Consider the following 27,582-nt stretch of genomic DNA (forward strand, 5'->3'; position numbering starts at 1 on the left):
CAGTGTGTTTATCTGTCACGCTGACAAGTGTGTCTACTGGTAGAGCAGAACCATTGACGTATTGTTCTGCAATTATTACCCGTATAGGCAGGTATTGTATAGTTGACAGGCATCAACCCCCAAGATCTTGTTATAGGGGCTGCCTTCCTTTTGATGCATAATTCACTATTTTGTATTGTAATTGCACCTTGATGAATACAATTCAGCGTTTCCTGCTTACAAACAGATTAGATATTGTTTGATACTGTGTATTATAAAAAACTATCATATTTTCACATTTTATATCTCATTACTACTGTTCTGCTGTCTTTATTTAGCTTCTTCCTGTCTATTTGCATGTACTTCAGCTGAATTCCAGCTTCTGTCGGTCCCTTGTAGTCTCCACCAGGGTCACTTGCAAAAGGGTGAAATTGCAGGAGCACAACTGCGAGACAGGTGTTACCCTATAATTGAAAGTGCCTAAAAAAATACCCTCATGACAAGATTACCCGGTATTTAAATGGCCATCTTCTTGCTTTCTCTTTTCATTGTTTTGATCTTAAGCCAGCTTGATTGGCCTGTGGTATGATGTAACTCCTGTGCTGACAGATGACCGATTTTGAAGTGGAACTTATTACTGCTTTAAGACATAAACATACTAATTACCAGTTTGTAAGGTTCAATCCAAGATGGCTTTCGGGCAAGATGGAGTTTTGGCTGCATATACTGTATGTATGTTGCAGCACATTAACATTGGGTCATTGTAGAGATATGTTATGTGATCCAGTATGCATGACTACTTTTAGTTTATAGGGATCTCACTCAATTTCACATGAGAAATATGATTGAAAAATAGCCAAATTTGAATGTGGTTGTAGAGTGGAACATTTTGAAGTATATCCTAAAAACATAAACTTTTTATAGCAAAATATAGGTGTGGCCATAAAAAATTCTGCTATGTGTTGAACATCCAACATGTCTCCAGTTATACCCATCCCCTTTTGTTTAATTCTATTATTTTGTTTGGGAAAATGACTTGGCATGTGTGCTGCTGCACGTCCCCAATCCCTGGGGCCATTGTGCATTGAGTTGTGCTGAGCAAGAAGTCACAGGATGTAATGAATAGGCCATAAAGTGCTGTATGACATACCATGATTTAATAAATATTCTTGCTGTTGTTTCAAGATCCGGGAACATCATTTGTGAACATTATTTTAGCTGAGTAAGTGAAAAACAGATCCCAAGGGAATTAAGAAAAAGCTGTTAATTAAATTACTTCATTTGCTGGGGAAATGAAAAGCCCATAAAATGTTAAATGCTTTACTTGGACACACAAATTTGTACATGTATTTTCTTAGCATTTTGGTGCAAACTGGAATTGTATTCTTGATATTTATTTATTAAATAGGTATATATACAGTTTGTATTGCAATGACAACTGTATGACAAATACTAAGACGATAAATGATGATAAAAGATAAAATAAAACACTGCAAACCTGTCAATCTGCAGTTGAAGAGTTTAGACTTGGTCAGGGTTAGCCTACTGGCATCTAGCCCTTCCTTGCTTCCCCTCCTGTCTTTTTCTATTACTTGTACAAAAACACAGGTGTACAGAGTACTAACAAACAACTACAGATGTTTAATTATTATTGGAGAAACTTTCTGAACAGTCAAAGCCTCCACATTAATTCCCAGTAAACCTCACACAAAAAGCATAGTAGTTCAATGGCAATTCACAGCAGATCCGAAGGTCTGGTAATTGTCAGATCAGTGAATTTATTCACTCTGTTTACCATAATTTGCCCACGTATGCCTCTGATACAAGATCTGGTAAATGATGGTGTGGGGTGAAATGTTACAATCCCTCCAGCCATCTTGGAATGGAGTTTTGGAATAGGCTTGCAGCTTGGTATTGTGTTATACAACTCTAGCTTGAAGTTGAAAAAGTTTATTAGTTTACTTTCTAGGTTTCCATGTTGGAGTGTTTATGTGTTAGTTGAAGAATACTAGTTGACTTGGATGTTTAGAAACCTGATTATTTATAAATAATAAATGCAAGGGAGTAACTGCACTGTGTTTAGTGAGTCACCTTTTAGCTTTTATCTTTTGGTGATGTAGTTGTGAGATCTCCGCAGATTATGGCTCTGCTTTCACCTCTCCCTTGGAGGTTTGGTTGTTCCTACTCCTCTTGTTGCATTCTCCTTTTCCAGTGTATAGAGTCCTCTTGTAATGGTCACATCAGGGCATTTGGTGCCGAGATCTCACAACCACAATCCCTGGAAAATATAGGAAAGCATTATGTGGTGCACCTCCAAAGCAATCTAGTATTCAGTTGTAGGTGAGATTATGTTTAAACAGGCAAGGCTGTGCCATACATTTATCACAAGTGCTACAAACACAAATAGTGTGGCTGATCATTCTCTGTGATAGAGAAGAAAGGCTCCTGTAAGTGTCAGTGCAGATCTCAATGTCTGGAATTTACAGGAGGGCATCTATGCACTGATAGAGCTGCTACCTCCAGCAAGAGCTTTAAAATATATATCGGGTTTATGCAAAGATCCCCCCTCAGCTTTCCTCCTTCACCCCCACAACACAATCAGCTGTGACTTGGATTTTACTTTCCTAAAATAAACTGTCACACAATATACAATATTATTACATACATAATAAATCATTGCAAGGTTTCTAGCAGCAATGTCCTGATATTATTTTATTTTATAACACACATGGAATGTTCCTATGAAGTATACACTGTTAATGGAGGATTAGAATAGTCACATACAGACAAAAAGCAGTGCTAGAGAAATAGAACTGCATAATTATTCCATGAGGAAGTGTGAAAAAATATAGCACAGACGATGGTGGAAAACAGGCTACTGGCCAGCACAAATTGCAGTGAATGTCACTAAATGTTTGCCTTTCAAATTCTTATAATGATTTCTGGGAACAATATTTTTATCTGTGTTTGAGTAAGAAAAAGTAGACAGACTAATAAACCAGTATAAGGCAAATATACATTATATAGCACAGCATAACAAATAGAAATCTATAGGACATATACAGTACATTTTTGAGGTCTTTTAACAATTGCTGTTCTCATCAATAAGTTCGTAGTAGTTGGGGACTTGAGGTTCAATACAATGTAGCTAAGCTTAAAATCTAAGGAGGCTGAGAAAGAAGAAGAAAATGAATTGAAAGTCACATAAAGGAGAGACGAGGTGATCAAGTTGTGAGGAAATTATTAGGCTTGCATATGGGAAGGAAAATCTGGGGGAGGTGGATTAGAAAGGTTGTACTTAGGCTGGGGTTGAAGGAAATGTTTTTAGTAGCTAAACTTCAAGCAGATTAATAAGGGATTACTAAATCCAAGGGTCCCACAATTTAATGGAATTTAATATTTGGAGTTAGCTTTGCTGTAAGAAATAAATAGGTGGCTAGCTTTTGTTGGCTTGAAGTCAAAGCTTCTATAGGGTAGTGGAAAAGGTCTAACCATGGTTTTAGAGAAACTAAAATGTGAAAATGCCTGTGAATAAAACCAAAGATTCTGGAGCAGTAGGGGACCAGTTTTAGATATATCTACCATATATAGAGCATGTCATTATTTTGTGAACACAACCTTCCATTTTGATTCAAAAAAATTCTTGTTACGTTACCATTTTTTTTAGCAATCAAAGGTTATTCAAAGTACAGGTAGTCCCCGGGTTACATACGAGATAGGGACTGTGGGTTTGTTCTTAAGTTGAATTTGCATGCAAGTGGGAACAGGTACAATATTTTAATAAATGCAATTAGGACAGATGTTTGTCTCAACATATTATTAGGCAGCATGGTGTCAGTTACAGTATAAAATGCCCACAGTAAGTTAATCACAAACAAAGCAAAAAAAAAAAAAAAACAAATGTGTATAATAAACAAGAAAGAGAGGGTTTTTGCAATATTACTTATATTCGGCAAAAAAAATCAAACATGAACATTAATATTCTGCTATATAGGCAGAAAAATTATGATTGGACTTGCCAGTCTCTGGTCCAATTAATAGTCAATTATCACATAGTAACTAGACATTTAGCACCTACTGTACAGGTATTTGTAAAAATCCAAAATCATAGGGGAATGGCTGTATGCCGACACAAACGAGCGATTGGACGATCGATAAGTGCCCGCAGCTTTTTACACGACGCTTTTCGCCCTCATTAGGCTTCCTCAGGGGTAGCTGTAAACTTTTATAAACATGCCGTATAGGTGTAAGACATAAGGGATAATCAGTCAAATATAACAGTATGTTGTTTTACATACATTATTCAAAAAACATTTTTGATTATCATACACAGCATAACAAAATAGTGGATCTTAACTGAACAAACATAACAAAATGATAGATCTTAATTGAACAAACATGATAACACTCATTTCATTTAAACATGCTAGTCCATATCAATAATATGTATGAGATATATTATTTAAGACTTGATCTGTAGTATCGATTAATAGGGTTGTGAGGGGTAATGACTTACATTGTCCTTGATGAGGGGTAATGTAGAGTAGGTCAATGGTATTGAAGGTACAGTGTCTTAATAGCTTTGTGTAAATATATGCTGTAAGCATGATGAAATAATAATCACTGATTAATAAGTATAAAATGCAATGCATTATTATTAGGCAGCATGGTGTCTGTATAAAATCCTCAATGTATGTTAATCACAAACAAAGCAAAAAAAAAAACTTTATGGCGCCTAGACATTCATTAACTTCTGGAGCAAGCTGTGCTTCGATATGCAAAAAGAAACAACTACAGAGTTTGCCTTGGTTATTAAAGAGTTACAAGATGCCACAGATCCGCTCAGCTCTTAAGATCCCCCCCAAATGTGTTTAGCCAAAGGCTCCAAGTCATGCAAACTGCCCCATCAAGCCTCTGTTCTGCACATGAGCGAGCAGGAAAGCCTTGTTCATATCTAGGAGTCGTCCGTATGTAGGATGTCCTTAACCCGTGGGCTAGCTGCAAAAGAATATTTGTAAATCAGACATTTTGATGAGGCATTTCTTTTAATATAGTATTTTTTCTTAAACTGCACATGTAATAATTACATTTGTATATATAGGTAAATCTGTGCTGTCTGCCTGTGTGGAAGGCTTTGCATCTATCAATTTATCTGTACATGATGGAATACATCCCTGTCTTGGTGCTATTGACCTGATACCCATCTATCCTTTATCTAGTATAACACTGGAACAGTGTGGGGATATTGCAATAGGTAAGTTCTGCAATATGACACAGTAATATAGATCAGTTTATTTATGGTGGGGTCCTGGAAAGTTATCCAGCTGATCTAATCAGAAAATTAACTGTGAAACTGTTACTGTGACTTTAGGCACTTCCTCCTGAGTAATATTTTCTGATTTATTATTATTAGGTACCTTTTGATATGCCACTATTTTAATCCTAGGTTTGCTGGCCTGTACAATAAAAGCATGGTGTATAATTTCATAAAACCCCTGTATTCTTTTTTATAATGTATTATTTCATACAGAAATGACTGTATAAGGCATTAGACCACAAGATGTCACTATTGTACTTGTGCTTGCAGCTTATTTGTGAGTTAGTGATCATGAAAAGGCTTCATAGCAGCAATTACATAGAGGATTAACTTAGACATAACACAAGACTGCATACATTAATCAGCAATGGTAGTTACCACTTACTAACTCAAACGCTTAGTGCAGATTAGTGGCATAGAGCCAAAGCTGCTCCAAACTGCATAGACTGTTTTATGGAAACTAACATTTTTGGTTTGCTTGCTACTAATCACTAGTAAAGTCACTAACGGTGCTGTATTATACATATGAAGTTCTTATTTTAGTATAAATGCGGTTAAGTAGGGAAGGTTTTCTTTTGTCAATGTCTGCCTTTGTCTGTGTACCATGGGGGCAATTTCCCTTCACTGTCCCAAGGATGGAAAAGGAAGTAGCAGGAAGTAATGTAAATTTCCTTCATAGACAGTAGACCCTGAACAAGTGACCCGTTTTAAAGATTTCCCTTTACCCTTTGTTTTAGGGACAACTCTAAAATTGCGAATGTTTCCTAAAGTTCTGTTGATGATAATGGTCACCAATACTAATAGTTTGGTGAACTTTCCAACGAGAAAAGGAATAAAAACTTAATAGAAGTTCACATTTTATCAAAAGTTTTGTCTAGCAATACAGTTTACTATTACATGTATACTACTATGTGACATTATTAATCTAAATAAGTTATATTTTTGTGATAACTATCTATAGTTGAAGTGTGTCAAATATTACGCATCTGCAGTTTTACTATGGCAGACATCAGGAGCACTTGATGCCCAAAGCAACTACATAGTTTTGCACTACATTGTGCACCTCACCTATGGAAGGTAACTAGGGCTTTTGCGCATTCAGATACTCTGTACATAAAGCCCGTAAGTGTTTAAATTGTCTTATGTTTTATGCCATCCTTAACTCCTTTTCATTTTACAAAAAAACATATTTAGGTATTGCAGAAGAGCTGGTCACACTTGTGCCAGGCTGCAGTGTATTTCTCTTTGGCTATGCAGACAAGTCAGATATGAAGAGCTTGGCAGATAAGAGGAGAGCTCTTGGGTGGTTTAAGAAGAAATCAGAAATTCATGTGGACTCCATGAAAGCTGATATTGGACCAAAACCATCACAAAGCCATGGAATAACAGGTTAGTTCAGCATTTCTGGATAATTACATTTTGTTCTTGGGTACTTGTGGTAATGTTTAATGGGACTTAAAAAAAATGGCTTGATGGATACTGCTATTGTAACAGTATTTGTAAAAGTACTATAAAGCTGACTTCATTGATGTATATTATCTGCTACTTAGCACATGATCTTTTTTAATGGTCTATCAGATACATTTCTATAAATGCAGATGAAAGTGTGGGCAATTTCAGTACAGAAGGGGTGGGGGGTATACAACTTTTCAAGTCTGACGGCACCCTGGAGTTCAGATTTAACCCACAAGATGGATATATAACAAAATAGATTCACGCTTCTGCCTTGCAACATTTCACCAGTAGGTCTGGGTAAAAAAAAAAAAAAAAAGATAAAAGTAACCAAAAATAAGCCATCATAACCATATTGTGCTGATTGGTTATCATAGTATACATGGACACTTTTTTTTGAAGTGTTTGGCAGCAAAGCCTTTATATAGGAGACTTTTTTATACTGTTGGTTAGAAATCTGTATTGCTGCACAAAGCTGCTCTTTGAATGAGAGCTAAAGTCTTCATCACAGGTTTTGTTTGCACGTACAAATAGTAAAATTGGCTTTCACTTACCCCATTCCTGTGGTAAAAGAAACACTAATGAGCTACAGTGATTTGTAGAATGAAGTGAGCATTTGTTTTTCCTGTCAAAGTGATTGATATGCATAATGTAGCAATGGATTTCTAAGCCCTGGTCCTTATAAACTGAGCAGTGCATGTCTTCCAGATTTCCTTGTGGAAGCACAGGTAGGCAAATTCATTTTCTGGCCCAGAATCACCAAGGTACAGTAACACTTACAGCATCTCAAGGTGGCCTCTCAAGCAAATTTCACTCATGACTTCATAGACCTTCATAATCTGTTCGTAAGACAAATGGAGGGTTATGTCAGTCAATCATTCCATGTTTGTACACAGTAAGCATGCTCAGTGTTCAAGAAATCACCACAAACCACCATCAGAGCTTTCTGGTGTCATCAGTAGGGAAAAGAAGAGCTTCCCCTCTTGACTTTTTACTCAAAATGTCCTTAAAAAAAAAAGACCCAACTTTCTGTTGAAATCCAGGCAAATATAAAATACACACCATTATGCAAGTATTAACTGATACATATTATTACATTTCACATTATAATATTTACATTTCATTTCAAGCAGTGTTAGGCTACATACACACGTACAATAATTGTCGTTTACAATCTTTTCCAACGACAAAAGACTGAACGAGCGCTGTACTAGGGAGAGGGGAGAACGATGAACCGGCACCCTGCTGCTCTCTCTTCCCTTCACTTTCATTATGACCGCTCAGCATTTGTGGATCCACGAACGACGAGCGCTGTACACATACCAGATTCTTGTCTGATGTGTGTACGTAGCCTGAATCAGACTGGGTATCAGCCTCCTGCAGCTCCTCAACAGCAAAGCTTCAACTAGAAGAATGAAATCAGCAAAACCATCAGTTTCAGTGCATACATCAAGATGATAGAAATAGGAGAGAAATGAAGTTATCCTTTTTCTGTGTAGTCACAGAGTACAGGTACATGTAAGTGTTACTCAACAGCAGCAAAGATAAATCAGACCTTCTTCCCTGCATGGTTGGACAGAAATACAAGTCTTTTGGCAGGTGAAAGCACTGCATTATATATTATATATTTATTATGTGTGTATTTAGCTTTTGGCCTGATATTTACATGGTAATCATTTAAGGAACAAATAATGCATTTGAAGCATCAAATCTAGCTAAAATTATCTGTGTGCGTTTTATTTTTAAGCTGAAACAACCATATAAAAATCTGTCTAGGCCTCCAATGATTTTGGGTGGCAGCATTGACATTACTTCAACTTTTCAAATCAAAGATTTCCATTAGTCCGAGGTATTATACAACAAATATGTGCAGCAGACAGGTTTACCTCCTTTAGTACAACATTTCAATATTTCAATTATACGTGGAAGGAACTAATATTTGAGGCAGACTTTGAAAAGAAAATGCTTATGTGGAATCAACATTGGTTTCACTTATTAAATTGGTTAAGGTTGTTTGCTTAGTTTAGTGAAAGTGTGCATAAAATGTTAAAAAAAAGCAAAGCTTCACATCATTTACTAAACTAAGTTTTCTTCTAAGGTGATAATTAACTTTGATAAATAAAAAGTCTAAATTCTTTAAGTAAATTACCCCATCATGCTGAGTTATTTGTTACAGGATTTTGGTATAGGATTCAGAATTTTTTGTCATACTTGTCATACCTCTTAAGTGGACTGTTTGCCTCGTGATCATGACTATGATATAAATTTGGTAGCATACAAGGGCCAAACTCAGGAAGATGATTCAGGTACTGAAAAGGTTTAGGAAAGTTTCTGTTCTAACTGGAATTATGAGAGGAAAGAGAGATGTCTACTACCAGGTCATAGGGTACACGCTCATAGGTATTCCAGATTTGACTTTTATAGGCTAAATAGTAAACCAAAATATTGGTTTGATGGAACGGTCAATTGGTTTTTTCAATGATTGAAAAAAACAATAATTTTGGTACTTAGAACTAGTGACCTTCTACAATGAATAGTCCTTGATATGTCCTAATGATTTCCCTTATTCTTACTCAAAAATAGCTGCTCCCCCTCCCAACTATAAATAAACTCATATCCTTCCTGTGTGGTGGTACAGAAGACGAGGACACATGTGGAGCCAATCTCATCATCTTTCATGAATAAAATACTTGCTTATTCTTTTAATTATTCACCCCTGATGTACAATTGATTTTGATAGTGGTAGAGTGTGTTATGAGGGGACAATAAAAACAGCTTATTTGTATGTCTCTGGGCCCTTCTCCCAGCCTTCTGTTTCTGGTTGTGTTCTTCATTTTTGTTTTGTCTTCCTCTGATTCTGTGTATATGACTTCAATAATAATCTGTACCACAAACATCCTTAACATAGATGTTAATAGCATAACGAACCATACCGGGGCTATTTTGGTATGAGGATTTGTAAACAAAAATGCTTAAAGCATTCAGAACGAATTATTATTTGTCTAGGTTATTAACCTATTCTTTGCCAAGAAACCACATCATAACAAAAAACATTAAACCAGTTTAGAACTTTTTATTAATTTTTAAAAAAAAGAAAATTAAAAGCGTTTTTCCCCAATATAGTTACTCAGGGTCATGGCTAAATAGTCCAAACATCAGTTGTCTTCCACAATGCATTGGAATTAGAGATGGTTTGTTTGTCAGACATAAAAAAAGGATTTTGTGTGTTGTTTCTCAGGTTGACAGCCACAGAACTGTGCAGTATGTGGTAGGTCTATTGACCAGTCAGATAGTTGCAGCGCCATGTTTGTAAGGGTATGCAAGGGTACACAAATACTTGTGGCTGCTACTGTCTGAAATATGTGCAAATATTGCTGAACAAAATGATTGTATAATAATTGTGCAATGCAATTTTGAATAATGATACATTCATTTGATTATGAAATTATTTACTTTTTATCACATCACATGCTCCACTGTGTTCACTATTCCAGGTGTTGGTGCCAGCCCTTATGTGATGAACTGCAATGTCACCCTTGACACACAGGACCTGGCTTTAGGGAGAACTATAGCAACTGCCATCCGTGGTCGCTCTGGAGGACTTAAGGGAGTGCAAGCTATGGCTTTCCCAAACAGTGGTCTTGTAGAAATAGCCTGTAATGTGGAGAGTTTCAGAGACATTGAGGAGTCTACTTCTTCATCTGAAACTAATAAATATACATCTCATCATATTTGTGGAGAAAAGTATTCACACATATCTCCACAGTATATAGAGGCTGAAATTCAACAATTAGCTTTGCAACATGGCATCAACACAGTAGGAACTTCCCTTGTTGGTTTTACTCCAGTGGAGTGCAAATCCACAGCTGAATATGCAATATCACATGGAATAGGAGAGCTTTGGAAGAGAAGACAACAAGTTTTTATGTAAAAGACTTGAAGGTCTTTATGTAAACCATGCATTAAAAAAAGAAGCCATGTTGTTCTTCATTTTATAAGAAACTTTAGAAAATTTACATTTTTAAATCTGACTGGCAGCAATATGTGTTCATTTTTGCCTGACTCTTTGCAAGGAAACATGACCATGTTAAACACCCTCCTGGCAGGATTAACGTCAAGTATAAGTAAGCCTAGGAAAAAAATCAGCAGGCCAGCTTTACGTTTGTAAAACAATATTTAAGGTTAAACTTCAGTCAGGTTATCTGTAAAAGATTTTTTTTTTTCATCCATCCAGTGTAAACCCTTAGGTATATAACACATATATTACTAGAAGGCACAGCCTGGCTTGTGGTTAGACATTTCTCTGCGAAATTTAACCTGTACAGTTATGTCACCTTTCAATTTCAGCCTGTGATTATACAGCACTGAGTGATTTTCCCTCCAAAATCTTATCTTGTCTTCTATCAAAATGTTCCTTTACAGCTCATGTGCCATACAGCATAATTTATTAGCTCCTACTGCTTCCCCATCCAGTCTTCTGTTTTTTACTAGTCTTAGCCATAGCAAAATGTACCCCCTTATTCAAAATCTATCTAAACAAATATCTGGGCTTATAATTGGGTCACACCAGTAGATGTCGCTGTCTACTCATGTAAAACGTGTAACAAATTCTTGCTGCTGAAGACATGAAACATGAGTTTACTACACACTACATAGGGACACAACATCATCTACTGAGAACCAGTAATAATTTAAAAAATATATGACACCATAAACAAAACAATTTAACTTGTAATAAGATATACAAACAACTATCGTAATTTTTTTTTTCACTTTTTCAATAAATGTTTTAAAAATTACACTCTGGATGTATTTATTCATGTCTGTTTCGTTGATATTTCTATTTACTACTGTTTTAAATGTTAGCAGTGATGACCAATTTTTTTTTAACCTAGGTTTATACTCGATTCAAACATTTTTAAAGTATTTTACGAAAAATGTGTCTTTCGTTATATTTTAAAATATATTAGGTATAGTATATAGGTATATTCAGGTACACTAGTTGCACTTTAAAAAATCATTTTAATGAATATAGCTGTATTATTTGATATTTTAAATATGTTCTTGGAGTACAGTTTTAACTCCTTCCCACTATTAATCGGTATAGTAACATGATACCCCATGCTGGGGGTTTTCATATTGTATGTCATCCCTTTGACAGTTACTTGTCGACACTGCACAAAGCCATTAGATTCAGCAACAGGACCACCTAAAGGTCAGAAACCAAGCAGAGTGGTTACAAATTGTATGATCACTTTGCCAGCTATGATATAATGATCACATTAAAGAGACAACTGCATCCTGTTTAAAACTGTAATTGTCTGATACAAATATTGTTATTAATATATATATATATATATATATATATATATATATAAATAATATATAGTGTATTGTGTCAGTTTTACAAACACAACGGCCAAATTTATTAAACCTCTCCAAGGCTGGAGAAGGTTACACTTTCAACAGTAATCCTAGATGATACAGCAAACCTGCAATAGATCCAGTCCAGGATTGCAATTAGCAGATGTCTTTAAAGAAATCCATGCCAGGTTTGCAGGATCACCCAGCTTCACTGTTGAAATGTATCCCTTCTAGCCTTGGAGAGCTTTAATAAATCAGGCCCAATGTTTTTTGACACCCGATATCATTAACATCCTGTCTCATGGACATGCTTCCTTTAGATTGTCTAATTGAAGGACTCTAAAACTATGCACTGGTTGGCTAAATATCTTTCATTTCTTTCTACCCACTTCAAAAGCAGCTTTAGTAAACATAAATTGAAATATTCTTCACTGCCAAGATCCTAGAAACAGGCAACCATTAAAGCTAAACTGACAGATGGACAAGAAGAACCACAAAACAGGCCCATCCATTCCTTAGCTGTCTGTCTTAGCGACTCTCCTGACCACATCAGACAAACTACAAAACAATACCTGCAAGACAATATAGAATACCATATCCCTGCCAGACCTTCTCTATTAGGATACTAACCACTGCCCAATGTGTTTCCGACTATGTATTTTATTCTTAGACAGTTTAAATAAATATCCACTCTGCAGACCTTGGAGCATTTCATTTAAACTCCTAACTGCCACCAGATAAAAAGTGATGACCATTTTACCACTGGCATGGTGTGTGATTATAAGTATATATATCATTGTTGCCGCAGGCTTGGCACTCATGTGTGTAATTGCATTATTTCTGGATCAGGCGCTGTTGTAGCTTCTCGTAGTAAAGTAAATTGCATGAGCTCAGGGTATTCATTGCCATATTGTACTTGCTATTAGTCTCATTAAGCATCATTTATGAAAGTACTAATGGCCTGTCAGGTTTTTGTGCTCATATATTAGTATTGTTTCTGGAAAAGTAAAAATTGATGTAGTTGTAGTTTCAACTTTGCGACTACACATTATACGGCTTCCTCTTCATTTAGGCCTAGCACCTAACAGAGTGCTTCATAGGTAACAGATTTAGCCCATAGATGCATATTGCAAAATTTAGAAATAATAAGTTGGATGCCTTAATTGAAAATAAAGCATGTCATTTAATATTTCCTTATATTTTTTCTATTGGAATCCTTTGCAATAGAGTCAACTGTAGGAATATCTACACCTAGAAATAATCAGTTTTTGGGTTTAATTGCATATGAAGTGTATCCCAATGTCATTGCAGTTGCAAGTTATGATATTGTAGTTTAAACACAGATGTAAAGGTGTCCTATTAATGTAGATAAGACTAATAAAGTACTGGCTTAAACTCTCTTTACCAGTAAGCACAGTGGTCGGTACCTACAGACCCTAAAGGGAAAAAGATAGATCCTTCCTTGTGTTAGTCAAATACCACCAATATATTAAGATTCATACCAGAAAAATAGGGATTTTTCTTTTTGTTACAGGGATGATTCTAGTGGAGGAGTGGTATTTTAGTGGCAGGACCATGTGTTTACACGCTGCATTGATAGAAATCCAGGCCTGGGTCCTATTGGTCCATCATACAGGTGCCTAGAAATAACATTTAGCAAAGCGAATAAATTAAAGGCCTGTGGTTCCCAGAGTAACCAACCAAATTCTCAATTGAACTTCAAAAAGGATAAAAGTAAAGTGGCACTTCTTATGTCTTTGATAAATGAGAACAGTTAGGTAAACCACACTCTGAACCATGAATCTTTGAAATTTGTGATGCCAAAAGAAGTGAGATGGAGTAATATTTCTGCCTTTTTATAACACATTATTTGTGAAACTCACACATTGGCATGTTGCCCCTGCAGCATTTATAAAGCTTTCTTTTTTAACTGTGAGTACTACAATTTACATACCTTTGCCTTGCAGATTTTGCTGGCTGTGAGTTATTTGGCACTAGCTCGTTGTTATTTATATAACTATTTAGATTGATATGGACAAGACATAAAACACATAATGATATATTATTCTCTAGTATGTGTGCTAATAATACTGTGGTAATGCTTTCAATATCAGTTCCAGAACCACAAGCTGAGACACCCCCATTATCTTATGAATAGTGCCCCTGGGGTATACATTAAGTTATATCTAGGCTTCTGTAAGAACTACCATCTTGAACGCATCACATTACTAACAATAGTATACAGCTTTCCATAACCACATGCTACTATACCAGAAGGAAATTGGACAGCTCTGCTTGCTAGACATAGTAATGAATCCCATGGCTGAAGGATCAGTGATCTGAGAGGCTTACAGAACATCTAAAACATTAAGGAGCAGTTGTAGTTCTGTAAATGCCAAAGGTTATTTATTTTTTGATTTATATTCACCTTTAATGTATACAATATGTAGCATTTTTGTATATTGATATTTGTTACTTATTAAAAAACATGGGTTTCTAGTTTAATGACATAAAACACATACAATTCAACTCTCTTTGTAACTGAATAAACATTGGGATATGGGCATTTCTAGCTCTTTTATTTTCTAATTTTGCCCCTCCAAAATAACATTAAAGGAAGGTTCCTTTTCATCATCTCTTCTGCCTTGCTTTTTATGAAGTACAGAACAGAGACTTTTAACACTGTTTTCCATCATATGTTTAAAACAACACTAAATATTAGAATAAAGGCAAAAGAAAAAAAGAGTTGGCAGAGGCCAAGATATATAGATAGGATTACTAAAAAAACTAATGTGTGCATGTGGAAGTTTTGGGAACAGCTACTGACAAACAGGCCTGGTGTGTAATGTTCATGAAGTCATAACAGTTGGAAATGACTAAATGGAGTAAAGGAAACAAATTCTCCTTGGCATCTATTTCCTTTCTGTTACATAGTTTACAAAGCTGATAAAAGACGTCTATCAGGCTTAACAAAATGTACACATTTTTTGTCTACGAGAGGACAAGAAAAACTTTCTAGATCAACTTTGGGTAAGGTGGATTCCTTCCTGACCTCAAATGAATGTGTTATTCCAATTCAGGTAAAATTTTTATTCTTAAGTAATAAAGCCCAACTGAACTTTTAGGTTAAGTAAAAATACTTTCCAGGTGTATCAAAGTTTGTTTTCAAAAAGCAGCCACAGCCTAAGTTAAAATGTTTGCCCCCTACCAGCATGTTGGAAAGGAGGATCTTTGCTTTATGTGTATAAATGGGTTCTCTGCAAAAGTCTAAACTCCACCCAAATTTCCGGAGTCAGAGCTTCAGCTTTATCACACTGCTTTAAGTTCAATGAATAGTCAATTCTAAAACCTTGGACATTAAAATAGAGTTGAATGCTCCATTGTGGCTATGCCATTCTCCACTCTTCTGTGAACTCTTTTCACAAGCCCTGTCCGTGATGTGTCCGTTGGAATTTGTTATTTCTGAGGTCAGGTATTATTATTAGAAGAGAGGGCCTGATACATTTGGCTGTAGGGGTTCAGTTACTGCTGTGTGCAGGTCACTTGAGTACTCCAGCGCCAAGCTGGTCAAACCAAGGCTTTATGTACATGGGTTTGTGCACAGGTACACATTTATTCTGAAACATTTGTCACAAGGTTGGAAGCTCCCAATTCTTTAAAATATCTTTGAATGCTGTAGCATGATTATTAGCTTTTACTGGAAGCTGCTAAATTTAATTTTTTGGAGAAATGTCTGCATACTTTTTGCTAAATATTACATCATTTATTCCTTTATTGCACACACTGCCTTTGTCCATTAAGACAGTGCAAACATCACATAATTTTTACCAACAGCTATTCCATTCTTGGGTTAATATGTGGCACTGAATTGATCTTCTCCGGTCACCTCCCCAGTTACTCAGCCTGTGGTTAGATTAACCCTTGCAGTAGTTGGTCTACTGGCTTTCACCATTCAATGTTGCATGGTTACATATAATAGCCATTGATTGTCAAAATGCCCTATAGACAAAGTGACATACTTACTTATACAAATGGCATTCAGTTGAACCCCTGCTACTTAAATATGATAGCAGTCATAATTAATTTAGTATATCTGAAAGTTCAGTGCTCTACTTTTTAAAGCAGTGGGGTGATATGATAGCAATTCTCCAACTGGTTCTAAATGTATCCTTCAACTTTAGGTATACCAAAGTATATTTCTTCAAGGTATATAAAATGATGTTCATGTATATAATCTTTTGTTTATTTAAAGTTCTACGTGCTACAGACAAGATGACCCACATACCGTTAATCCAAACTTTTTCAGTGATTTCTTCTGTAACCTACATAAACCTCATTCACCCCACAAGACTTCCTTACTGTAAGGATACATCTCATTGTTTACTCATATAATTAAGACCCCCTGGCATTTCAATTCCATTTACGATAAATGTTCAGTCAGTGGGAGAAATGTATTTGTATGCTAGTCAAGATTTTACTCTAGAATAAAAGAATAAATATCTAATAGGATTGTGTTAAAAATGTAATTGTTTTTTATGGACGCATGGGGCACTTAATTAGAAATGACCTGCTGCACTTGCACTAAGCAAGAAAACTCATTTTTGTTAATGCTGTTTTGTTGTAGCGGCTGTTGTGATGCTTAATTATTCATGATATTAGCATGTTTCTTTCTTTTATTTTTAACATTTAGTTCACCCTAGAGCCAATTTCGGAGACTTAATGGGATTACATTAGAAATGGCAGACCTGCCTTTCTATCATGTCGCAGGAGATCTATGCCTTATTATTTTCCACTTCAGGAAGTCAGTTATGGTCCAGTAGCTCCATTAACCTCATTGATATCATCATTGTCATAGCTTATTTTAGTGGCTGCACTAAATAATGGAGATCACAAACATAGTATTGTGCATGCTTCCTACAGTATTATCGAGTTTAAAGTAAAGGTAGCCACCACGCTTTAATGTAAAATGTCAAATAGAAGTGAAAAGATATGGTGTTGCCTGGATTAAATCTTGTATTTTACCTTCGGCTTTGTGGATTCTTCGTTCCCCAGCATTAATCTGTCATTGTGTATTTAATGGCAATCAGTACACGTGGATAAGACTCTCACAAATATAGATAGAAAATACAAGATAATATAAGAGGTATATGATGTCTGATGTGTTCCTGAAATATTGTATGTGTTTTAATTAGTAAAGCAGGGTTATCATATCATTTTTATGTTCAATCTGGTTGTTGTACAGCAACACAAGTCCAGTTTGAAGCTTTCATAAATTCCCAAATTGTTGAGTACCAAGCCGCTGACCTGACCCAACGAATATGCTGGTCAGGAGTTCTGCCATAACACTAGCATGCTTGTTCCAGGTAACTGACACAAAAAATACGACAGGCAGACTAACAGACAAATAGTAGATTTAGAGTTCAGGAGCATATTTTTTCTTCCAATACAGATATAAATATTACATGGATAAAAGAACGTACCCAAGCATGTTGAGACAGTGTTATGATCTGGGGTTATTTAGTTAGTTTAGGTTTAGAAAAGGTATGTGCCCAAAAATTAGGTCAACTGATGACCTGAATATATTTAGTGACTCACCTTTACATTATTGGATTTTTTCTTTCCTGATGACATGGACATAACACAATATGACAATGCTAGGAATCATTGGGTTTAAATAGTGGAAGATTGGTGCAAGGAACATGAAACATTGTTTTTAGACACGGACTGACTACCACTCTTCACAACTTAAGCTTATTGAAGTGATACTACTGTGCTATAAACAAAGCTAAAAACGGTTCAAAGAAATCCTACTGCGTATGACTTTTTTTGGACAGGTAGTGTGCATTGCAAAAAATTATATATATATAGCAGACAGGGCAGAGGTGCAACGCTGGGACTCATGTAATTAGACCCCTTTTCAATGTAGTTGAAACTTTCTGCTCCATATATAAAGATTGCTCAGCTGAGCCTACACAATTCTGAAAGTTGAAAATAAATGTGAAAAAAATAAAAAAAAGTGTTTATATGCAAATTTAATTAAAGCTGTTCTTGGAGTTAGATGTATACAATTAAAACAAAGGATAGTGTATGTTTCCCTACTTGCCTCCTTGAAAATTTTGTCTACTAAAAAAATTACAGGTTTACGTTTATTGCCAGGCACCTTCACGCTATTCTTCACAGTTTAAATGCAATATCAATGTGATGCAACATCGAAACTCAATGCTGAGATGTATGTTTACTGTTTTCCTTTCCAAAGGGTTGCTAATCCTGTACTACCAAACATCATCCAGGGCCTAGTTCCAGTGCAGACACATAGGGCCTGATTTATTAAAGCTCTCCAAGACTGTGGAGGATACACTTTCTTCAGTGAAGATAGGTGATCCTGCGAGTGTGGAATAGATCTGGTCCAGGATTCAAAACATTTGCCAGCAAGTAGCAAATGACTTTGAGAAAATCCATTCCAGGTTTGCTGGATCACCCAGCTTTACTGATGAAAGTGTAATTTCTCCAGCCTTTGAAAGCTTTCATTAAATCAGGCCCATAATATTTAAGCGATACAGCTTGTTCCATGATCTCCCTTATCCGTTGAGCAGCAGATTTTTTTGGTCATCCTTGTGTTCTCCATTTTTTAGTAAGAAAAAGTACTCTGTTTGTTCCAGTGTGATGGCCTTGTTTCCCAAATTCAGAACAATGCTGGAGGGTTAGAAGGAACTGATATGAAGATATATATTTAGATACTTGTTTATTCCTTTGAATACATTTAAGCCGCATACACAAGTGCAATTAAAGTCGTTGGAAAGGACCTTTCACGATCCTTTCCAAGGACTAAAGACTGCACGATGCATGAACGAGCACTGTACATACAGCACCGTTCTACTCTATGGAGAGGGGAGGGGGAGAACGATGGAGCGGCACCCCGCTGCGCTCTCCCTTCCCTTGCATTAAGATCAACGGGCGCTGTACACATGCCAGATTCTCATCTGATATTGGCCCTAAGCCGATTATCGGGCGAGAATCATTGGACATGTGTACGTAGCTTTACAGGGGACCTTGCACTAAACATTTACCCCCAGTTAAAGGTTAATTGATTACCTTTCTTTTAGAAAAAATAGCCATAATGAGTAAAAGATCAATATCCCTAGGCACCAGTGATATTACCTAGTCTTACCGCAGCCTCAAGAAAAACTGAGGACCCCAAATCTGCACTCCATGGGAGTTCATACATGCGAGATTTAGGATCTTCAGCTTTCTCAAGAAGCTAGGGTCAGTCTGAGTGACGTAAGTGGAGCCTAGACAAGGTTGGAATGCAGGGTTTGCAGGAAGTATCCTCTACTACTATTTGTTCCTGAGCTAACAATTTTAGGTTGTGCTTCGAGGGGCTAACAGATAAGTGCTGGGTGATTTGCAAAGTTTTATAATTATTACAAACTATATATATGCCCAGAACTTGACTTTAAAAGTTCTATTCTGGGTATTTCCGAAACCATAGGTTGTATTAGTTCATACCATTTACCAGTTTTCCCATAAAAACCACAATTTAAAAAACAGTAAAATTGCTAAAAAAGTAACAGACTGAAACCAACTGCACATAAATAAAGAATTCCTTGCATCATTAATGTGTAATTTGTGAAGGTTATAAAGGAAATATTTCAAATTATTTATTTATATTTTATAGAATTCCAATTCTTTACTATTTTTAAACAACATTATTTAATAACATATATTATTATTCTATGTTAGTATTTTTATGATTTGATATTCATTGGCAGAAATACCACAAGTGCTTTTTTTCTGGATTACAAAGTTTTTCGGCACTGGATAGGTTAAAAGAGAAGGCTGATACGGGCAGTGAGCAAATTGTGGCTGTGGCTTTTTTGGATGGAGGGTTTGAAATAGAAATAGACAGAACTCAGACCATAGATGCTATTGGTGACATAGGGCCCAACCAGCTGGCTTCTATTAGGACGTTTTGTGTGGTCTGTAATTTAGTACAAGTGGAAAGGTCTGCTTTATACAGAAGTCCCGTCCGTGCGCCTCTTAACCCTTCACCAGCCAGGGCGGCTTATCAACGCATTTGTGGCTTGTTCAGGATATTGTTGAGCTGTCTCTCCTAATTCTCCCAAGTTCATTTGAGACAGTCAGGGTTTACATACCAAGTTGAATTCAGAATAAATAAGTGTGATTATGATTGCTGCCATTATCTAACAACATATAAAGTAGACTGTGTTTTCACTAAACATAACCGAGTTTAAGGTTTTCATTTTTACTAGGTATTTATCCTTAGCATATTTGTGGGTAAATGTTAGTAAAATGTCTTGAATGCTTGTCTAGTATTTACTAACTGCACATACCTGTAAGGATTTCTAATTAAAACATGACATGTCTAGTTTTACTAACTGAAAATACTTTATCATTACAACATGGCATTTCTATAGCTTGGATTGGTGGGGTCCCTTGGTCTGAGATGGCATGACAATTTTTATTTTATATTTTACTTGATATAAAATACACTAGTTATATGTTTACTGAAAATGATAAAAAGGCAAAATAAATATTTCATGATAAAGCAATTGCATATAAAAGTAATTCACAGAACAATATTTTGTATTTTATTTATAAAATTCAAGACATTCTTTGATTTGCCCAGGAAAGAGAATGGGACATGGAAATGATACTGTTAGTGTAGCATATATGTAATTCTCACTGAAATGGAAGAACAGCATTCTATAAAATATCCAGTAAACAGCAGTGACCTGGTCATTATTTTTTCCTCCAGAGAAGTAATGGAGTTCCACAGATGGTGTTCTATTTAATATTATTCTTAAGCACAGCAATCTTTTAGCTTTTTAATTCTTCAGAACAGCAAAACCCGAACTGGTTAAAGGAGGGTCAGTTAAGGTTTATTGCAAAGTTCATTGCAGTCAGTCTAACATAGATAACCAAGAAGCAGCACATAGTCTGCCTTAACTAGTGTGCTCAGCTCCTGCAATGTCCAGCAGCAGGTGATACCACTGTGTTCCTTAAATGTAATGGATAACATGGCATGCCACTTTGGTTGCACAGGAGTTGTATGTATCCAAATGGAATGCAGAACAGTCCAAATTGAATTACTTTAAAGTAGTGCAGAAATAATTTTTTTGCAGTAACAGGATCTGCAACTAGATAAATGACTTCTATAATAGATAAACATCCATCTTTTCTCTTCCCAACATGTTTCTAATGTTACGCACTAAATGGCAATATGATTATTACTACTATGGAAGGTCATCATAGGTCAGCAATTCCATGTTTCAGGTCAGGTCGGGTTGCACTGAACAGTAGCACAACATACAATAGGTGGACTGAATTAGCAATAGAATTACACAAATATATCATAAAAAAGTCATAAAGCCATAAATATAACGTGTAAAACGATGACAACAGATAAAGTATGTTTTTTGTAACTCTTTTCTGCATTTTTTTTCTTTTCAGAGAAAAATGTACCTAGCTGACATGGAGGTGATGGTGCAAACTTTACTAAAGTGGGAGCATGATAAAACTTTTGTCTCTTTGTGATCATTCTGGGAAGATTGTATCTCACTTTCTGACCTTGTACAAAAAGTTGTGTGGAAGTAAGATTGTTTTTATTATTAATAAACAGGATTTATATATAGCGCCAACATATTATGCAGCGCTGTTCATTAAGTAGGCGTAGCAAATGACAGATAGATACAGACAGCGACACAGGAGGAACAGAGGACCCTGCCCAGAAGAGCTTACAATCTAAGAGGTGGGGGAAGTCTCACACAAAAGATGAATTATATTAAATATGTGCTTCTAAACTGAAAGTTCTAAACATTCCAACTTTATGCAAAACAAAAAAAAATATTTGGCTAAAATGTTACTTTAAATTCTGGAGATTTGAAATTCAGACATTCAGCTTAAAGGCTTTTTGTCTTAAATTTATTTTACGTTGGTTGGTTAGAGATTACCAACATTTAGGCCATGTCACTAAAAGATGACTCGCCTAAGGGTTTGTTTTAGTAGAAAATTCTATTCTTTTTTCTAAGTAATTGCTAGGTTTTTGATTTATGATTGATAAGTGAGTTATAACTCACTCATTTTACTTTTATGGGTTTACCTGGAAATAACTGATGGAAGAGATCAAATACCAACAATGAAATCTCTACAATTTAAATTGCTTTTATGTAATTACCTTTCAATTTCTACTAGTGATTAATTCGCTAGCAACATATTACTGGCAGAGATTAAATTGATAGCTAAAAATTGCTGTTAATCTCTGACATATTTTTTTTAATGTTTTAATTATATCCATTAGGTTTACAGTGAACACAATATATTTACTTACATAGTGAGATACCTAATTATTAATAATTTTTATTATTTATTTATTTTAATAGCCATGTAAATTCCTGATCTTGAATTTGATTTCTGAAAAAGCAGTGCCAGGTTATCCCTCCTACCCTGCCCTTGTTTATATATGTGAATGTTCCATAGAGGGAGCATACATGTTTGTGCAGGAGCTGGCAGAGCTTTGCATGCCCTTTTATTCTACAAACTTTTAGAGTTTATTTATGAAGTTAGGAAACGTATTGCAGCCAGTAGAGGGCAATGTTAAACTTCAAATAGAGATACAGCACTACAGAAGAACTTACTCCATAGAGGACTATTAGTTAGGTGGCATGTCCATTAATCAAAGTTTAATGGTAGCATGGTGTGTGTCACGAAATGTAGCTGCATATACCAGAAGACATTTAACATGACCAGTTAGGAGGAAATAGGGAGGGTGTGGACGTTAACTTTTATATACATTATAATTAAGGAATTTGCCGTTTACTGTAGGCATGCCTATGGAGTACTAGATTAACAGGTTGTGCTCAAAAACTTTAGGCTGGAATTCACTGAATTCAGAAAAGTTCAAACACATAAATTGCTGACATAACATTCATTCTGTGTATAGTATAGAATCTAAAGCTCCCTTGTTAAAATTACTGTTTTTTATGAAAAAAATGAACGGTAAAGGTTGTACCACAAGGCCAGTATTTTGAGCAAGCTATGTGATATATTGAATACAATTTACTACAAAGATCACATGTATGATTACCTACAGAACTAATTAATTATTTAGGATTATCATGGATTCCTGTAACCAAAGCTTGAGGGGCTCAGTGGCTAGAATAGCACCTTCACGACACAAGGGTAGCAAATTTATTCTTGGCCAGGCCACTATTTTCGTGGAATTTGTATTCCCCCCCCCGCTCCTATTTCTGTGGGTTTTCTCTTGCATTCCAAATACAAACTCATAGATTTATTAAAATGTGTCATTGTAATATGTTAGGGGCAGTAAACTTTGACTATAGTGAGGATATTGTAGACTTTTATTGGTATATGATAATCAAGACATGACTACAGAATGTAAAGTGCTGGAGCCATATATATATATATATATATATATATATAAATGTATTTTTCTATTGCTATATATATGTGTTTTGCAATACATTGCTTTATTATTACTTACATGATGTTAGGCCTTTTTTTAATACCACCAGGAGCGATAGCTAGTAATAGTTAGTCACATTTATTTTGGACTTGTTTATGTAACTTTGTAGACATTTTGCAGCTTTCTAAGCCATTATCTCAGTTCTGGCGAAAGATGAAGCATCTTAGATTGCTGCAAAATACCATTAATACAACAAGAATGAGTCCAATTGATTGTGACTAACTGCAACCAGCCTTTCCTGACCTTTTCAATATGAGGGAACCCTTAAAGTAACTTTCAGATCCATGGGGAACCCCTTACTATAATTACTATATGGACAGCTCACAGTACATTATCATTGTGGTTAGTAAAAACAAAGCTTCCTACACTGCTGACCAGTGAGAAGAATGTCGCCCTACAATGTCGCCAAAAAAATTATTGGTGTCAGTTGAAGTGACCTGAGGCACAAATTGCTCATTGTCCAAAGAAATCTTCTAGCAATGACTAGAGAATCCCTAGGTTTCATTAAATGCTGAGAAACACTGAGCTTCACAATGACCTGGGTAAGTGAGAACTTTCATAAACACCAGGAAAGATATTTTTCAGTTTGTTGAGAAGGCTTCCTGCCATTCTTTTTCTTTTCTTTCTTAGTGAGAAGGCCATTTGTGCAGCTGCTCATCAGTCTTGGGGACATATTTACTTGTCTTTTCAGCGGTTCAGACAAGGATGAGTAGTTATCTTGCCAGCCACTATGCAAAATCTGTCTACATTTCAACAACCTATATCTGCAGAAAATATATATTATTAATGTGTTCCTTTGCCAGGCTTATGATGCAAGCAGATAAAAAAGCAAACACAAAAAAGATTGTATATTTCTAGTTGTTTGCCTTTTAGCTGCGTTTGAAGGAAACATGTACTATAATAACTTGGGGATGTCATTGCGGAGTGGCTTCTGAGTAAACTAGTTGCCTGACAATCATTCTGATTTTTCTATCAGTCTTTGCTTACATAGACTTGCCTAGAAATGTAGACCATAAACATAAAACATTCACCAAAAAAAACTAAAGATATATAGACAAGACACATGTATATGACAAATTCTAATTTATAAGAGCCTTAGGATGGGTTGATAAAGGAGAAGCAGAAGATAAAAGTTGATAAAGGAGTATGGGATTGGATGGATGGAGGATCATGAGATCTACAGAAATATACATTCAACAGCAACGTTATTAGGTACGGCTGTTCATCTGCTTGTTAATGCCAATAAAATGGCAGCAAATCAACGCAGTTAGGCATGTAAGGGCCTCTTGGTACCAACTGACAATGAGTTCTGTCCACAGTCACCAAATCTTAGCCTAATCGGGAGCACCTTGGGATGTAGTAAAATGAGGGAAGCAACTTCATGATTCTATCATGTCAATTAGGATCAAAGTCACTGAGGAATGACTCAAGTAGGGGGGTCCAACATGGTATTAGCAATGTTTATCTAACACAGTAAATGCATTTTATTAATTCTCAAGACGTACTATTTGTTTTCTAAATAAATATAATTATACTTGGCTTATTTTATACATCTGTGTAAAAAAACATGGGCCTGATTTATTAAAGCTCTCCGAGGCTGGAGAAGATAGACTATCATGGGTGAACCTTGAGGATCCAGTAAACCTGGAATGGATATGGTCCAGGATAAAAAAAAACATATGCCAACCAATAGAAAATTATTTTAGGAAATCCATTCCAATCCCAGGATCACCCAGATTTTCCCTTAATAGTCTTATCTTCTCCAGTCTTGGGGAGCTTTAATAAATCAGGCTCAAAGTGTGGATAAGTCAATAAGGCGAGTAGTGGAAATATAAATCATATTTGTGTAGAATTTACTTTATTTAGAAACCATTCATACAAGGTCAGTACAATGTATATTGATGTATGCATGATGGCTTGCATGAAACTTTATGGTGACTACAGGCTGTCAACATTTGTAACTCTCTATAAAATGTATATATGATGATTCATTTATGTGGTCACTTTATTGGTTACACCTGCTGCTTAAGGCAAACAGCCAAAGGCACGCCATAGACCTACATAAAGCAGACCTGTTCAAGAGCTATATTTTTATATAACTAAGCTACTAGAATGGGGAAGATATGAAATCTAAATGATGTTCACTATCAAATGACTGTTAATGCCTAACATAGGGATGGGGAAACATCTGAGCTACTGCCAGATTTATGCACTAGAACTTCAGGAATTTACAGAGAACAATGTAAAAATCAAAAATGTCACCCGAGTGTAAGGTGAGAGTGAAAACACCACATTAGCAAGAAAAAATAAAACATTCACACGCTCAGATAGGGAATATTTTCCACATTGAGGTGTAAAAGGCTAAGATTAAGGGTACCAAATCTGTGGAGACCCCAGGTGCATACTGGTGTTGGTGCAGATGTGGCACTATTCTAACCTATAATACCTTTTTTTATTTTCTTTAGGGAAGAGTTAAAGTCTATAATAGGTTTCTTACAGGTGCCACAAAAACAGAAAAATAACTTTAGGTGATCAGGCAGGTTTTTATTGCAGAAGGGGCATGTGATGTCCCCTCTGCAACAACAGTCCTTATTTGCCTGATCACTTCCCAGCTGTGAAATTTCACTGAGCTGATCAGCATTTGTTGCCAGGAATACTCAGCAATCCAGCTCCCCTTGTGCACTTTGATAATAAGTAAACACCCTACATGGCCAATCAAGATGGCCAAAGATCCTTTTTAGGAAGGAAAAAAACAACAAAGATGGCGGCTCCCTGTGATGGAACTGGGACAGATGAGTTTAGTTCTGCTTTAAGATAACAAAAAGCAAAATATTTTTACTAATATATCAAACATTTTGTCTGAAGGCAGAATGGTTCCTAGATAGCTAGATACCTAGATATCTAGATACCTAGATAGTACCATACGTTGTCTTGTTTTGAACAGACTGAAGAAGCATTTGAATCTCTGTCAGGTTTTATTTCAAGCTGTGTTTCTGTCAGTTTGTCCTTACTTCCTATCTTATTGGTTGTTATTATTATTATTACACAGTATTTATATAAAGCTGACATATTACGCAGCGCTGTACAAAGTCCATGGTCATGTCACTAGCTGTCCTTCAAAGGAGCTCATAATCTAATGTCCCTAACATAGTCATATGTCTTTAATGGAGTCTAAGGGAAATTTGAGGGGAAGCCAATTAACCTCACTGCATGTTTTTGGAATGTGGGAGGAAACCAGAGCACCAGGAGTAAACCCACACAAACACGGCGAGAACCTGCAAACTCCATGCAGATAGTGCCCTGGGCCAAGATACGAACCTGGGTCCCATGCCTGAGTGCTAACCCCTGAGTTGCAACAAGAAGATGAGAATTTTTGCCCAACAGGGACAGGCGAAACCCTTTGTCACGCTAAACCCTTTCTCCTCTTATCTACAATAGAAAACAAAAGTTTCATTATAAAATGAATTCCGAATAATAGCACTAAATTGACTATTGTTGTACACCAAATAAAATATATTATTGTCTGTTCTTTCTTTTCATTGTTTGTAATTGCCTTTTTCTTTCTGTTTTAATTTAAAGGGAAATCTTGTTATCATGACTGTAAACATTCAAGGATATGGTATTGAAGTCTGCTGATTATTATCATCATGTCTTCAGTTCATGCTACCTATCATTAATCATTTTCATTTAAATCTAAACAACCTGGGTTGTCATTACATTTACATTCTGCACTAGAAACATAATTGATTAATAATTGACTGGCTTTATTGAATTAATGACATCGCCTTGCCTTGATACATAGCAGATTTTTCATACAAAGCACGCAATTCCTAAGCTGGAATCCAGCCTTTCAGTGTGTCACATTCAGGATAAATGTAAAAATGTAAACTTCCAAACCTAGCCAAGCCAACATCTAGAATTACAGGGGCAGCGCTGTGTCATGTAATGTTACCCTTCATATGAATGA

At 35.8% G+C, this 27,582-nt stretch overlaps 1 protein-coding gene across 4 annotated transcripts in view; it reads left to right on the forward strand.

Annotated features, from left to right (window-relative positions):
• The window catches only part of FTCDNL1 (formiminotransferase cyclodeaminase N-terminal like), a 38,733-nt gene extending 11,579 nt beyond the window's left edge, over positions 1-27,154 (forward strand). For 3 of the 4 annotated variants that reach the window (XM_072418633.1, XM_072418635.1, XM_072418634.1), the window contains 3 exons: positions 5,081-5,233; positions 6,491-6,685; positions 10,243-11,541. In XM_072418633.1, coding sequence (XP_072274734.1) covers positions 5,081-5,233; positions 6,491-6,685; positions 10,243-10,679 — 785 coding nt within the window. In that variant the 3' untranslated portion in view covers positions 10,680-11,541. Of the gene's footprint in view, positions 1-5,080; positions 5,234-6,490; positions 6,686-10,242; positions 11,542-21,583 lie in introns of those variants that run through there. The other variant, XM_072418636.1, reaches the window with a different exon arrangement.
• The last annotated feature ends 428 nt before the right edge of the window (positions 27,155-27,582 follow it).

The sequence above is a fragment of the Pyxicephalus adspersus genome, chromosome 7 (assembly GCF_032062135.1).
Source record: "Pyxicephalus adspersus chromosome 7, UCB_Pads_2.0, whole genome shotgun sequence".
Taxonomy (NCBI): domain Eukaryota; kingdom Metazoa; phylum Chordata; class Amphibia; order Anura; family Pyxicephalidae; genus Pyxicephalus; species Pyxicephalus adspersus.